Consider the following 15,737-nt stretch of genomic DNA (forward strand, 5'->3'; position numbering starts at 1 on the left):
AGAACCATCATCTGAGCTCCTGCTCTGCCTGGGTTTATGTGCTAATAAACATGAGATCACATTTCCTTTCAGTGCAGTGATAGCACCTGATTTATTAGTGCTTGTGTTAGTCTCACTGCATTTTCTGTTTGCAGTCTTTGATTCCTCAGTGAACCTGGAGCTGTCTTTGAAATGGCAAACCCGTTATAATTAATTTGTATTAAAGTATCTCCTAGAGGCCGCTATCAAGATCGGGACCCCATTATGCTAGGTGTTGTACAAACACACAAGCCCTGTCTACATAGGCAAGTTGAACTGATTTACCTTAATGTAGACTGATTTAGTTAAGTCAATGTAGACTCTTTTTGTGGATACTCTAAAATCAGTTTTAGAGCATCATATATCAATGTAATTAAGGTAATCAACTTCCAGCTAATTTGTTATAAGGGACACTTACACTGATTTTCAGATTCTGCTCACAGGCGGGGTGCACCTGGAAAACTGATTTAGTGAAATCATTACAATTTGTGTGTGTAGACAAGACCGTAGTAGACAGTCCCTGCCCTGAAATGTTTACAATCTACATAAACAAAGGGTGATTAGGGGAACAAGTGCAGTGGCTTACCCATGGTCAACCCAGCAGGGCAGTGACAGAATTAAATTCTCCTGAGTCCCAGTCCTGTGCTGCCAGCCAGTAGACTGCACTGCTTTCCATACACCAGATATTCATGTCTTGGATTCCTTTTTAAGGTGTCAGAGACCACCAGCGGCCTGTCAACAGGCAGTGACTAAGCAATACAAGTTGGCATATTTTATTATTCAGATTATTCAGCATTGTGTTGCATGAGTGATTTCTAAGCAAGCCAGTGTACTGCTGTCAGTATTTATCTTCTGCAAATCTGTAGACTATGACTTGGGCTTACTTTGTAATATGAGCAATTTAATCTTTTAACAGCAGGTAAATAAATGCAAGTACTGAAAGATCTGTACTTATTCAGATAAGACTATTGTAATGTTCCATTAGAGGACAGTTGAGCTGGTTTGGGGAGTCCAACAATCAGGTTCATGGTAGGAGACAGCTAATTAAAACTGTCATTTCTCAACGTATTGCTAGTAGAAAATAGAGAGGGAGCTACTGGAGGGAGGAGAGGTTAATCAAACTGTCTGTGCATTGGAGACTGTAGGGGGAAAGAGGATTCGGAAATATGAATAAATAGCCAGTTCTCAGCATAGGGAAAGGTTAGTAGTGAGGAGTCAGTGGGATCAGTAGTTCAGGATGTTTATTAATGGACTGGAAAGGAGGGGCAGAGGTGGGTCAATGAGTACATGACAACATTTGCTGATGGCAAAAAAATATTTCTAAAGGAGGACCTAGAAAAATAAAATTAATAGGCAATGCAGTCACATATTAAATTCCTCACAGGCAGCTATGAGGGAATGCACATTGGAAGGAACATTTAAACTGCTTGTCCATACTGAGCAGTGCTGAATTAATTGTAAGCTTTCAGGGGGGAAATCCAGGAGTCACTATGAATAGCTCACTGCACTGTATTGCCAAAAAGGTGAAATACACAACAGAAGCCACTTGAGAATAATTCAGAAAATTATTACAGCACCACTGTATCTATCAATAAGACAACACATCATCCTCTTGAACACTGCATTCTGTTTTGGCTACTTTGTGTCATAAAGGACATAGCAAATATAGAAAAAAATCAGGAGAAACTAGAAACAAAATGGGTAGACTTCTGGAAAAGATTGCATAGGAGGGATTAAAGTGACCTCTGGGGATCAGCAGTTTAGTAAATGCTCCAGCCTAATCTGTATATAATATTATGCCAGAAGTAGGTGCTGTTAAACAGAGATTTTCAGACTCTAATAGAAGGACACCCTGGCTTGTCTTTCTTGGGCTGGGGATTGGTTTGTTTTTACTAAGCAGGAAGTAAACCCAGAGCAGCTTCCCAGGGATCCAGTAGGACGTCCCATCATGCACCAGGCTGGTATAAAACACGCCACTGGTGAAGCTGTTTATTGCGATGACATTCGTGCTGTGGATGAAGAGCTCTTCCTGGCTGTGATAACCAGTTCCAGAGCCCATGCAAAGATTGTGTAAGTGCATAAATGCCTGAAAGAAAAGTATAACCATGAAAGCATTGGTTGAGATTTTCAGAGCAGTGTAGGGTGTTTAGATGCACAACTTTCCCTAGATTGCTTTGAAAATCTCAGCCACTCTGCTTTGTAACAGAGGATAGACACTCAGAACATTCTGATGATGGAATACTAATCTGAATACCAGCTCAGCATCTTTGTAAGGCCTGAACTGCTCGCAAAAGATGCACTGGTATAACTAAAGCCTGGTCTACACTGGGGGGGGGGGGTCGATCTAAGTTACGCAACTGCAGCTACGTGAATAACGTAGCTGAAGTCGACGTACTTAGATTGACTTACCGTGGTGTCTTCACCCCGGTGAGTCGACTGCTGCTGCTCTCCCGTCGACTCTGCCTGCACCTCTCACCGAGCTGGACTACAGGAGTCGACGGGAGAGCACTTGGGGGTCGATTTATCATGTCTAGACTAGACGCGATAAATCGACCCCCGCTGGATCGATCACTGCCTGCCGATCCGGCGGGTAGTGAAGACATACCCTAAGATTGCACTGATTTAGTTAAACCAATGCAGTTTGGACACACATATCAGTTTAAACCTGGTTTTCAGCAGTTTAACTTGTGTGTTAACAGGTGCAAACTAAATTGTTATAAAACATGTTTAAAACCAATATAGAGTTTAACTAAAATTACCCCATTAGTTAAACTAACGTATCTGCTGTGTGTAGATGAGTCCTAAATATTTGTACTTGTCATCAAGTAACCTGGTTGCATTATTGATTCTACCACTCTATGCCACAGATCTTTTCTCCTTCTAATGCAGAAGAGATTGACACACCCAGCCTTCTTTTGTGTTTCAGAACTACACCAGTAAATCCCTGACCTAACACTATTGTCCTAATTTATAATTCCATCAGAGCACTGTGTGCTAATTACATGATTTCTTCAGCATTGTCATTAGACAGGAGATGGTACTTAAATTTGCAGGGTTAACAAAACTTTTGGTATTTAGATAATACCAATACAAATCTTGGCCTGAAGTCCCTTGGTTTGATTTGTATACTATCCAGGCAGAATACGTATGTAGAGTCAAACAAGTGAGAGAGCATCCGAGCTCTTCCCACAGACTACAACACACATATTTGTTTTTAACATTCAGTCATTATAATACAAGATTCTCTCTTGCTTTGGGAGAAAGGCATACCTTGTAGAGGATGGGACCAAACAGAGTTCTTTCTGTCTCTACCAAAAGAACTGGAGTGCACAACAAGGGGCTGGGTGTTTCATAGGTGATATTCCTCTATGGAGCAAATGGGCCACTGCCATCCTCTCCACCACAATTCTGCTTAATGGGGGAAAGGAACAGTGACTTTCTTATTACAAAGCAAGCCTTTTCTGGAAGGGAAACAGCTCGCCAACAGCATTCCCTTCCCTCTACCCAACCTTGTTATCTCTAAGGAGGATAAAGTCAGTGACCAGCAGCTTCCACAAAGAGCTGTGTGAGAGCAGAGTCTTGTGGCACAGGCTACCTATGTATATATTGTATCATCTTACTTCACGTGCAACAGTGTGTGGCGCTAACTACTTTATACTTTCCCCCTAGATCGATTGATACATCAGAGGCCCTCAAAGCACCAGGAGTGTTTGATATTATAACAGCTCAGGATGTCCCAGCCACAAACGAGTTCTACTATTACAGTGATCCAGAGATTATATTTGCAAAAGATAAGGTATAAAGTGTCTGTCAGTAGCTATGATTTTTCTTTGGTGATGTCTCTTTGATCCTTGATTTATGATTAAACTAAACAGGAACAATATTGACTCTTGAATTTTTGTAGAATGTGTATGTTGGGAATTATTTTGGCTGCTCTATGGGGCAACTTCTTAGTTCTTTTTCCATTTCCTTTCTAAGTATCAAAATAACCGAACTCTGTGACATACCTCTTTAAATCAGATGAATCAGACTAGTCAGGATATAGGGTAATCTTTTCTAAAGCACCTGACGGTATGTCTACACTGCAGTTTGGGAATGAGGGGCTGAGCGCAGCACATGTAGACATACCCAAGCTAGCTTTAATCTAGCTAGTGTGAGCACCAGTAGCAGTGAAGCCATGGCAACATGGGCTTTAGTGTGAGCTGGGTTGCACAAGCCCACACTGGGTATTTACTTGGGCAGCTAGCCCACACTTAAGTCTGTGCTATTGTGGCTTCACTGCTATTGGTGCACGAGCTAGGTAGGTTGAATTCAGTTCAGATATATCGACACGTGATACACTCACACCTACAATCACAGTGTAGATATTTTCTGAGTCGCGTAGGCTCCCAAGTCTCATTTTTAGAAGTGACTCAGGCCCTTGGGAACCTATGTTTCATGGGAAGTCCATAGGACTTAGGAACCTAAGTCACTTAGGGACTTTTGAAAATGCTGTGCTTGATTCCCAAATAACATGGATAGTTCTACTAGTGTATTGGTTTAGGGGAAGGTTTATAGCAAATAAAAAGGGTTAAACCAAAACAAAAATTAGAAAGAGAAATGTGAACACTATTTGAGTCCAGAATTTCAGTAAGCACACCTGGGGATCATTTGAATACAGGAAGTATTTCCACTGTACTTCACAGGTAATTTGCGTGGGTCAGATAGTCTGTGGTGTGGTTGCGGATTCAGATGTTCATGCCAAACAAGCAGCTGCAAAAGTGAAGATAGAGTATGAAGATCTGGAGCCAGTGATCCTGACTGTTGAGGTAATAATTAGCCTCATCCTTCTTGCTTTTTCACTGACTTATCTTGGGCAGGGAAAGCAGCTGTTTACTCTTCACTTGCTATTTACTTTTTTTTATAACAAGTGAAGTATGACTAATTGGATTCTCTTTTTAAGGACTAAGGGCCAAATTTTTGCTGTCACTTATACTAGTACATCCCCAATGATGTCAATGTAAAAAGAGCAGAATTTGGCCAAGTTTCCACTTGCACTTGGTTGGTTAGTTAGTTCTTAAGGAAGATCCTCACTTCCTCATATAGTAACAAACAGGGATCTTTCACATCTAAGGATTCCCCTGCCTGTTCCTTTCTGGGATTATGATGTGTTCTTGCTCTCTCTTCAGGCCATACCAACTGCTCCAGGAAAGCAGTTCTTGGAATTACCCAGTGAATGACAACAATTCAGAATTCCTGATCTGGGAACTCTGCCTATAAATAGGGGCAGGTTAAAATTAAATGGGGCCTGTTCTCCCCCATTTCACTGCTTAAATAAAATATTAGCAGCCTCTCACAGATCTCAGTGGGTTGAAGTACAGGGCGGATTTTGACTTATACTAGAGCCTAGTTCAGACCACACTGCCTAGACAGACATTCTTCCTAGCAACTTGTGTATTAGAGACTTGCTTTGTTATGTGGCAGTTGAGAACTTGTCTTTGTTTAGAGTAGCCATTACTGTTGGGGAGTTTGACTGAAGTGTGTGCTCCCCTGATGTGATAGAGACTGGCTTGCATATCAGGAGAAGAAAAGCATTGTGAAGCAAAGTCCATGCTGACTATTCCTATCTAAGGCCTTGGCTACACTTGCGAGTTACAGCGCTGTAAAGCTGCCCACAGCGCTGTAACTCACTCCCCATCCACACTGGCAAGGCATTTGCAGCGCTGTATCTCCGTGGTTGCAGCGCTGCATGTACTCCACCTCCCCGAGAGGAATAGCGAGTGCAGCGCTGCCGCTGCGGCGCCAGTGTGGCCGCCCAATGCGCTGTGAATGGCCTCCAGAATTATTCGGCAGTATCCCCCTGTTCTAGCCACTCGGGTCATCAGTTCAAACTCTACTGCCCTGGCCTCAGGTAACCAACCATGTGACCCACCCTTTACATTCCCCGGGAATTTTAAAAATCCCCTTCCTGTTTGCTCAGCCCGGCGTGGCGTGGAGTGCTATCAGCGAATCTTTCCAGGTGACCATGCCTCCACGCGCCAAGCGAGCCCCAGCATGGAGCAATGGCGAGTTGCTGGACCTCATCAGTGTTTGGGGGGAGGAAGCTGTACAGTCCCAGCTGCGCTCCAGCCGTAGGAATTACGATACCTTCGGGAAGGTATCAAAGGACATGATGGAAAGGGGCCATGACCAGGACGCCCTGCAGTGCAGGATTAAAGTGAAGGAGCTGCGGAGTGCCTACCGCAAAGCCCGCGACGCAAACGGCCGCTCGGGTGCTCCCCCCGCGACCTGCCGATTCTACAAAGAGCTGGATGCGATACTTGGGGTTAACCCCACCTCCACTCCGAGCACCACCATGGACACTTCAGAGCCGGTGTGGGGAGGGGGGGAGGAGGAGGAGGAAAACGGGAGTGATGGTGGTGGGCTGGATGGAGATACCCTGGAATCCCTGGAGCCATGCAGCCAGGAGCTCTTCTCGAGCCAGCAGGAAGGTAGCCAGTCGCAGCAGCCGGTACTTGGTGGAGGACAAACAGAAGAGCAGGTTCCCGGTAAGCGGGTTTTTTTTCGGGAAGGAATTTTTTCGGTGCGGGCTCTTTGGGAGAGGAGGGTTAGGCATGCATGCCTAGATGCGGAATAGTGCATTGATGTGGTTTATCACATCGCGGTAATCGGCCTCGGTAATTTCCTCGAATGTCTCATCCAGAATGTGTGCAATGCGCTTGCGCAGGTTTATCGGGAGAGCCACCGTGGTCCTTGTCCCAGCCAGGCTAACGTGTCCATGCCACTGTGCCACGAGGGGCGGAGGGACCATAGCTGCACACAGGCAAGCTGCATATGGGCCAGGGCGGAAGCCTCATTGCAGTAGAAGATCCTTCCTTGCTTCCCAGGTCACCCTCAGCAGCGAGATATTGTCCAGGACGAACTCCTGTGGAAAATGTTGGGACAGTGTTCAGTGTAGCTGCCCCCTGAAGCTGTTGGCTCTCCCCAAGGCACAGAAACCCAGAGGACAGTGCAGCCCTGAAACAATCAGTCCCCCTTACTCACCATTTTGAGGCTGCTGTGGGATATGTGTGCTCTGTTTCGGACGGGAAAATTATGCTATTGTGTAGACCCTGTGTGTTTTCTACTCCTTAAGTGCAGGGGGAATCATTACTCTGTCTGGTATAAACAATGCTGCCTCTGTTAAATGTTGCATTTTGCCTATACAGCAGCATCAACCTTGAGACCTCAGCCGTCCCTCTTATCGCCTGCTCAGAGACTGCAAAGACTCAGGAAGAGACCGCGAAAAAGCAAAGACGACATGCTGCAAGAAGTGATGCGGCAATCTATTAAAGAGAATGAGAAAGCACAGAACTGGAGGGAGAGAGAAAGCAGGATCCGCCAGGAAAATGCAGCGCACCGGCGGCAAAGCACAGAGCACCGGCAGCAAAGCACTGATCGGCTCATAAGCATCCTGGAGCGCCAAGCAGACGCTATCCAGGAGCTGGTAGCCATGCAGAAAGAGGAGCAGTACCGCAAACGCAAATGCCACCCCCCCCACAGCCCTTGTCCCAAAACTCTTTCCGTTGTGCTCCACTGTCACCTCCAACCCACTTTCCCCAACTTCCGTGTTCTTCATGCCACCCGCTGCCTCCAACACCAGTATGTTCACCACCCAGCCCTGAAAACCACGACGCTTACCCTCTGTACTCAACCCCCATCACCATGCAGTATAGCTATCCTGAAGTGCAGCACTCACTGCACAGCACACCAGACACGACATACGCAAATCTGTGATTGTACCGTTCCCCACTCCACCCCCTTGTTTCTTTTCAATAAATAATTTTTTTTTCTTTTCAATAAATGGATTTTTTGGCTTTGAAAACATTCTTTATTATTGCATAAAGTAAAAGACTCCTTAGCCCAGGAAATAAACAGGCAGTGCAAGTCTGCTTGTCTGCTTAGCAGACACTGATTCCTAAAGATTGGAACTACTGCACTTCACTGCTGGTTTTCAGCCTCAAATTGCTCCCTCAAGGCATCCCTAATCCTTGCAGCCCCGCGCTGGGCCCCTGTAATAGCCCTGCTCTCTGGCTGTGCAAATTCAGCCTCCAGGTGTTGAACCTCGGAGGTCCATGCCTGAGTGAAGCTTTCACCCTTCCCTTCACAAATATTATGGAGGGCACAGCACGCGGATATAACCGCGGGGATGCTGTTTTCGGCCAAGTCCAGCTTCCCATACAGAGATCGCCAGCAGCCCTTTAAACGGCCAAAGGCACACTCCACAGTCATTCGGCACCGGCTCAGCCTGTAGTTGAACCATTCCTTGATGCTGTCAAGGCTCCCTGTGTAGGGTTTCATGAGCCATGGCATTAACGGGTAAGCGGGATCTCCAAGGATCACAATGGGCATTTCAACTTCCCCTACCGTGATCTTCCGCTCTGGGAAAAAAGTCCCAGCCTGCATCTTCCTGAACAGCCAAGTGTTCCGAAAGATGCGTGCGTCATGCACCTTTCCAGGCCAGCCTGTGTTAATGTCAACGAAACGCCCACGGTGATCCACAAGCGCCTGGAGAACCATAGAGAAATACCCCTTCCGATTAACGTACTCGGATCCTAGGTGGGGTGGTGCCAGAATAGGAATGTGCGTCCCATCTATCGCCCCTCCACAGTTAGGGAACCCCATTTGTGCAAAGCCATCCACTATTTCCTGCACGTTACCCAGAGTCACGGTTCTTCTGAGTAGGATGCGATTAATGGCCTTGCAAACTTGCATCAACACGATTCCAACGGTCGACTTTCCGACTCCAAACTGGTTTGCAACCGACTGGTAGCTGTCTGGAGTTGCCAGCTTCCAGATTGCAATAGCCACCCGCTTCTCCACTGGCAGGGCAGCTCTCAATCTCGTGTCCTTGCGCTGCAGGGTGGGGGCGAGCTCCTCACACAGTCCCATGAAAGTGGCTTTTCTCATCCGAAAGTTCTGCAGCCACTGCTCGTCATCCCAGACTTCCATGACGATCTGATCCCACCACTCGGTGCTTGTTTCCCGAGCCCAAAAGCGGCGTTCCACGGTGCTGAGCACGTCCGGGAATGCCACAAGCAGTTTCGTGTCGTATGCGTTACGCGGCTCGATAGCATCGTCGGACTCCTCACTCTCACTGTCACTTTGGATCTTAAGGAATAGTTTGACAGCCAAACGTGACGTGCTGGCGAGATAAGTCAGCATACGCCTCAGCAGTTCGGACTCCATTTCCCACAGACAGATCGTGCTGCACAGAAACCGTTGAAAGATGGCGCCAAAGGTGAACGGAAACAAAGGGATTTCTGGGATGCGAAGCGATGCATCACGGGGCGTTGGGACAGGACCCAGAATGCCCCGCACCCACGCCCCCTTCCCACAACCCACGGCACCAGAATGGGAAGAGGTGCTCTGTGGGATAGCTGCCCATAATGCACCGCTCCCAATAGCGCTTCAATTGCCGCAAATGTGGCCACAACAGTGCGCTGGTCAGCTGTCAGTGTGGACAGACTGCAGTGCTTTTCCTACTCTGCTGCACGAAGTCAGGTTTAACTCACAGCGCTGTACATCTGCAAGTGTAGCCAAGGCCTTAACCATATAGTGCAGTCTCTTTCTGTTCCATCTTGGTCACTTACAAGCTGTTCTGTTCCTCACCACAAACCAGACTTCCCTTTTTGTCCTAGGGAGAGTCCTACCGGACAGCTGTCAAACAGTGGGGAAATAATATAATTAATAAAATCCTCTGCATTAGCATTCTGTAGGAAAGCAGAGGTCATCAGTAATGCAAGATTGAGTCACAGCAACATTTTCTTGTCCAATGTATAAAATCCTAAACTTCTGGAATACTGTGATGGAATTTGGTAGTCTGATAACTCTCTGGTACCTAGTTCCCCATATCTTTATGTAAGGTGCACGGCAATCATATTGGTAATAAAATGCTGTGGGGAAAAAGAGAATATTTAAAATTCTCAAACTTGTGTGTGTGTTTTCCACCACTGCAGGAGGCTATAAAGCACAATTCATTCTTTGAGCCACAAAGAAGACTAGAACAAGGAAATGTCGATGAAGCATTTGAAACTGTTGATCAAATACTTGAAGGTAAAGTGCAGAATGTGTTGGGTGGATGGAGGGAGGTTTATGAGAGCTTCTGCCAGTTTGAAGTCTGATACTAACCAAATGGATCTGGGCAAAATGGAGATTGTCAAATCTTCATCAGAATTTATAGGGACAGACTTTCAAAGAGTGGCACTTAAATTGCTCCTTCCCATGTCCCTTTTAAGTGCAACTGATGATGTACTGTGCCTATTATGCAACAGCAGTATAGCACTACTATCTGATTAATTTATGAGAAAAAATATAATCCTACCATTATTTACCATGGACTTTCCTGTCTCTGTTTTACTGTGATACAAAAGTGACGATCTACGATATGGAAATGTTGATCCAGATACTTGGTGGGGCTTTGGAGTTGCAGGGCGCAGATCCTCAGCTGGTGTAAACTGTCATAGCTCGATTGAAACCAATCAGGTGACTAACAACAGCTGACATATGTCCTGCAGAATTTGGATTTTACCCTCTTGTTAGTCTGTTCCCTTTCAACCACCAATTCCTCCCTTTCTTCCCCAGCATCAGACCTGGCTTGTTTAGTGCTGATCCTGAACAACCACGAATAGCACTTCCCTTCCGCAGAAAAATTACTGTATTCCACGTCTGATTTGATTAACACAAGCTGGCTCAAGATCCTGTCAGCACTCTCAAGCCTTCCACATCCCAGACTCAAGACACTTAACTTGATATTGACAATATGTGTGGCAGATTATCTGGTAGTGTAAATTGGCACAGTTCTGTTGATATCAATGGAGCAGGGGCAGTTTACATCAGCAGAGAGTTTGGCTCATATTTTTATGCTAGATGTTGCACCTGCTGCAGCTGGTTTCTCTTGCCTGGTTGCACCTTAACAACAGTAGCACCAGCAATTGTGTTGATCAAGTACGTTGAGTCTTACGTTTTGTGTAATGTGCATACTCGGCCTAGCCTCCTCATTCCTCCCCTTTTTACCCCCCAGCCCATCAGCAACACTTGAGTCTTTATCTTTGGAACAGGGGAGATCCACATCGGGGGACAGGAACATTTTTACATGGAGACTCAGTGCGCGCTTGTTGTGCCAAAAGGAGAGGATAAAGAAATGGACGTGTATGTGTCAACCCAGCATCCAGCACTTACCCAGGTAATGGAGAGCCTTTTTAGGCAATTCTTTAAAGACTTGACAGTATAACTCTTTGTGTGTGGTTTGAAAATCCATCTTAAAACGTTTATGATGCAGTAGGAACATGTGAATTACACAGTTGGGTTATCCAATGTCCATTGCTCTCTACTACACCAGTAGCATGCCAGCTCAGCACCGCTGACCCATCAGCTGTGCACTGATCTCTCTGGCACCAAGGTAAGGAGTGTGTAAAAGCCCTTAAGTCCCCTTTGAAAGTAGTCTGTGCTCCAGGGCACGATCCTTTAAGGTACAGAGTTCTCCCTATGAAGTGCTAAGCACGCCCCACTCCCATCTTCTTCAGTGCTTTGTACGTGCATTAGCTGGGGTGGTGACAACTGCCAGAAATATAAAGGGGAAACTCACAAAACCTAACATGAGAGAGGTAAGGTTGGTGAGGTGATATCTTTTATTGGACTAACTTCTGCTGGTGAAAGAGACAAGCTTTCAAGCTCCACAGAGCTCTTCTTCATGTCTGGGCTAAAACCTAGTATAGCAGATTGTCTCTTCTTAGCTACACATATGGCTTGTAAAGCAGAATGCATTTTGAACAAAATGCTGAGATTTTGTATTAGGTGTATTTTGCCCATTGTTCAGCTCCCATTTTCTGTGTGTGTTACTTTTATATCAGTGATAACAAAAATCTGCATTCTTTCTTGGCTGTGTTTCATAAATGAGGGACACTGTCAATCACATTTCTTCATCTGTGACTAATAAGGCCGTAGATTATTAAAACCAAACATTTAAAAAATCTAATGTCCTTATTATGGATTTTGCTTACTTCCTGCATTTCTCTCAGCTTGGACAGTTGTCTATAGCCAGTTTCACTTTCAGGTTCTCCCTGTTGCAGTATTTGGGTGCAAATGTTTGGGGGTATTTATTTGTTGAAAAATAGATGTTTCCATGGGAATTAGAAAGAAAATCATGGAGACATAACTTGGTCTTTTCTATAAACTTTTTTTGCAAAACTTAAATTTGGGCCAGATTTGAGCTGACACGGTCCCTTTAAAATTGCAATGTTATAAAAAAGGGATATTGACTTTACAGGAAATGGTGGCCTCATGTTTAGGGGTTCCAGCCAATAGGATCATGTGCCATGTAAAAAGAATCGGTGGAGCTTTCGGTGGGAAAATAGGGAAAGCTGGTCTGTTGGCATCTGTTGCTGCAGTGGCAGCAAACAAGTAAGTGTGGCTCCCTGTTGTAAGAGAGAAAAGGGGAGGAATAATAGTTACCCACCAGGTCCCTTCCCTTCCCAGAGATGCTCCCTCTATACTAGCTAACAAGCCACAAAAACCTGTCAGTGAGTTTTATTTTACTCTCTACTCTTGAAGGGTTATAAGCTGGGCTGAGGTGATGCGATCTAAACAGAGCTGAGACTGGTGTCAGCCAGAAATGCTCTCAAAACTCTTGACAAGCTTATGGGAAGCTACCCACCTGTCAGATTGGGACCTTGTCCACACATAGGGGTTGTGCTGACCTTGCTACATCAGTTTCAAAATTGATTTAGTTAACTCAGTGCAACTTTCTGGTGCAGACACACTCATTTTGGTTTTAAGAGTGTTATATTGATTTAGCCTATATTGATTCCTTACTGATTTGAGCTAAATTGATATAAGGCATTCTTAAAACCAAAATAAGTGTCTACACAAGAAAGTTTCACTTAGTTAACTCATTGTTTTTCAAAAAGGGAAAAGAAGATTCTGTCATGGGTCTGGACCCAGCAAAGCACATAAATAGTGCATACTTTATGCACAAGTAATCCCATTAAAATTAAGCAGGTGCTTCAGTCCATCCCTGTTCACCAAAGCACTTAAGTCAATGCTTAAATTTAAACACATCCTTTGTGCTCTGCTAGATTTGGGCCCCTGGGAAATAGCCATCCTTTTAGTAGCGTCTGTAACTTTGTCTGAAGCGTAACCCTCCTTCCCCCTTTTTTTACATTTTTAATTTAGAACTGGTCGTGCAGTTCGTTTTATCCTGGACCGGGGGAATGATATGTTAATCACAGGGGGCCGACACCCTCTCGTTGGCAAATATAAAGTAAGTGGAAGAAAAATGCTGTGCCCAAACCATCAGTCCACTTTATGTGGATGGGATTTTGCCAATACCAGTAGTTAAGGTTAAGATTTTGTCATGCTTATTTTTAGTAAAAGTCACGGACAGGTCGCGGGCAATAAACAAAAATTCACAAAAGCCTCAGCGGCTCGGAGCTCCAGGGTCCCCACCACCCACAGCGGCTCAGAGCTCCAGGGCCCTCATCACCTGCAGCAGCTCAGAGCTCCAGGGCCTCTGCCGGCTGACAGCTCTAGCCGTCCCGCCTCAGGGCATAGGGCCGAAGCTGAAAATATCACGGAAGTTTGTGAAAGTAACGGAATCCATTACCACCGTGACAAAATCTTATCCTTACAACTAGTTAATGTTGTTTTTAACTAGTAAGTCTATTAATGCAAACAGCTGTATTAATTCAGCCTTAATTTGAGACTCTTAGTTAGGAAATTCAGAGGTAAGGTCTGCTAACCAACTTTAACTCTGCCTCCTCGCTCCTGCCTACATCTCTGCTTTCATTTCTTTCTACTCCTTGCATGTCTTCTTCCCCCATAATTTCTCCCTTTATTTCTTTCTCTCTGGAAACTGGAAGGCATAAAGAGTCCTTGGCCCAACAAAATTTCTCTGCACAGGTTTACGCTTGAGGCCTTGCTGTGCACAGGTTCAAACAGAGGAACCACTAGGTTTTTACATAAACACAGAATCAGTCAGGAAAAACAGCACCTCTGGTTACAACCCAGTCCTCCAGCTACTGAATACAACCTCTACTTCGCCCAAGGCCTCTTTCTGACCTGATTATCAGTAAAAACTTTTATAGAAGTTCCTGCCCTCTTGTCAGCAGTGATGGACAAGGTAGCCTGGGCAACAATGACTTAAATCAAATCAATAAAAAAAAAAGGCAGAGTCTATAAACATAAGAGTCAGAAAACCTTTGGCTGTCAGGGCTTTCATCTCTGTCTACCTCCCTTGCACTTCCAGAGGGTTATAAGTGTCTCAGAGGCAGCCTGGTGCAAGCGCAGAGAATTGTTGTCCTCTTCAAGTCCCAAGGTCATCTGCCACTTCTCATCCTGTTCCTCCCTCTTTATACCTGGGCTTCCCCTCATTAGCTACAGCAGCTGTGGGCTTGTCTCTTCATAATTGACATTTCCCACAGCTGAGCCAGCATGGGGTAGTTTTTGCTGACTGCAGGTAGGAAGGGTTCTTAACCCCTTCTTGCCTGTGTTTTATGTGGGGTTTGTAGACCCCATAGTACCTTTCTCACCTCCCCTTCCCACCATGCTCTGGTCACAGACTCATAGACTTTAAGGTCAGAAGAGACCATCGTGATTCAGTGATTTCCCTACACCCCCCCTGAATTTCCCCAACACCCCCCCCAGTTTTGTGAACTAGTTACATGCCAAACCTGGTGGCTGAACTTTGTGACTTTGTCCTCACCCACAACTATTTCACATTTGGGGACAATATATACCTTCAAGTCAGCGGCACTGCTATGGGTACCCGCATGGCCCCACAGTATGCCAACAGTTTTATGGCTGACTTAGAACAACGCTTCCTCAGCTCTCATCCCCTAATGCCCCCACTCTACTTGCGCGACATTGATGACATCATCATCTGGACCCATGGAAAAGGAGCCCTTGAGGAATTCCACCATGATTTCAACAATTTCCATCCCACCATCAACCTAAGCCTAGACCAATCCACACAAGCGGTCCATTTCCTTGACACTACTGTGCTAATAAGCGATGGTCACATAAACACCACCCTATACCGGAAACCTACTGACCGCTATACTTACCTACATGCCTCCAGCTTCCATCCAGGACACACCACACGATCCATTGTCTACAGCCAAGCTCTAAGATACAACCGCATTTGCTCCAATCCCTCAGACAGAGACAAAAACCTATAAGATCTCTATCAAGTGTTCTTAAAACTACAATACCCACCTGCTGAAGTGAAAAAACAGATTGACAGAGCCAGAAGAGTACCCAGAAGTCACCTACTACAGGACAGGCCCAACACAGAAAATAACAGAACGCCACTAGCTGTTACCTTCAGCCCCCAACTAAAACCTCTCCAGCGCATCATCAAAGATCGACAACCTATCCTGAAAGATGATCCCTCACTCTCACAGATCTTGGGAGACAGACTTGTCCTCGCTTACAGACAGCCCCCCAACCTGAAGCAAATACTCACCAGCAACCACACACCACAGAACAAAAACACTGACCCAGGAACCTATCCTTGCAACAAAGCCCGATGCCAACTCTGTCCACATATCTATTCAAGTGACACCATCATAGGACCTAATCACATCAGCCATGCCATCAGGGGCTCGTTCACCTGCACATCTACCAATGTGATATATGCCATTATGTGCCAGCAATGCCCCTCTGCCATGTACATTGGACAAACTGGACAGTCTCTACGCAAA

General features: G+C 45.4%; 1 protein-coding gene across 1 annotated transcript in view; it reads left to right on the top strand.

The window, feature by feature from the left end:
• Window positions 1-15,737, top strand: part of AOX1 (aldehyde oxidase 1) — an 81,434-nt gene that overhangs the window by 32,346 nt on the left and 33,351 nt on the right. The window contains exons 17-23 of the mRNA XM_065413109.1: window positions 1,919-2,088; window positions 3,688-3,814; window positions 4,704-4,826; window positions 9,996-10,092; window positions 11,097-11,221; window positions 12,305-12,438; window positions 13,210-13,297. Coding sequence (XP_065269181.1) covers window positions 1,919-2,088; window positions 3,688-3,814; window positions 4,704-4,826; window positions 9,996-10,092; window positions 11,097-11,221; window positions 12,305-12,438; window positions 13,210-13,297 — 864 coding nt within the window. The remainder of the gene's footprint in view (window positions 1-1,918; window positions 2,089-3,687; window positions 3,815-4,703; window positions 4,827-9,995; window positions 10,093-11,096; window positions 11,222-12,304; window positions 12,439-13,209; window positions 13,298-15,737) is intronic.

The sequence above is a fragment of the Emys orbicularis genome, chromosome 11, assembly GCF_028017835.1.
Source record: "Emys orbicularis isolate rEmyOrb1 chromosome 11, rEmyOrb1.hap1, whole genome shotgun sequence".
In the NCBI taxonomy this organism is placed as follows: Eukaryota; Metazoa; Chordata; order Testudines; family Emydidae; genus Emys; species Emys orbicularis.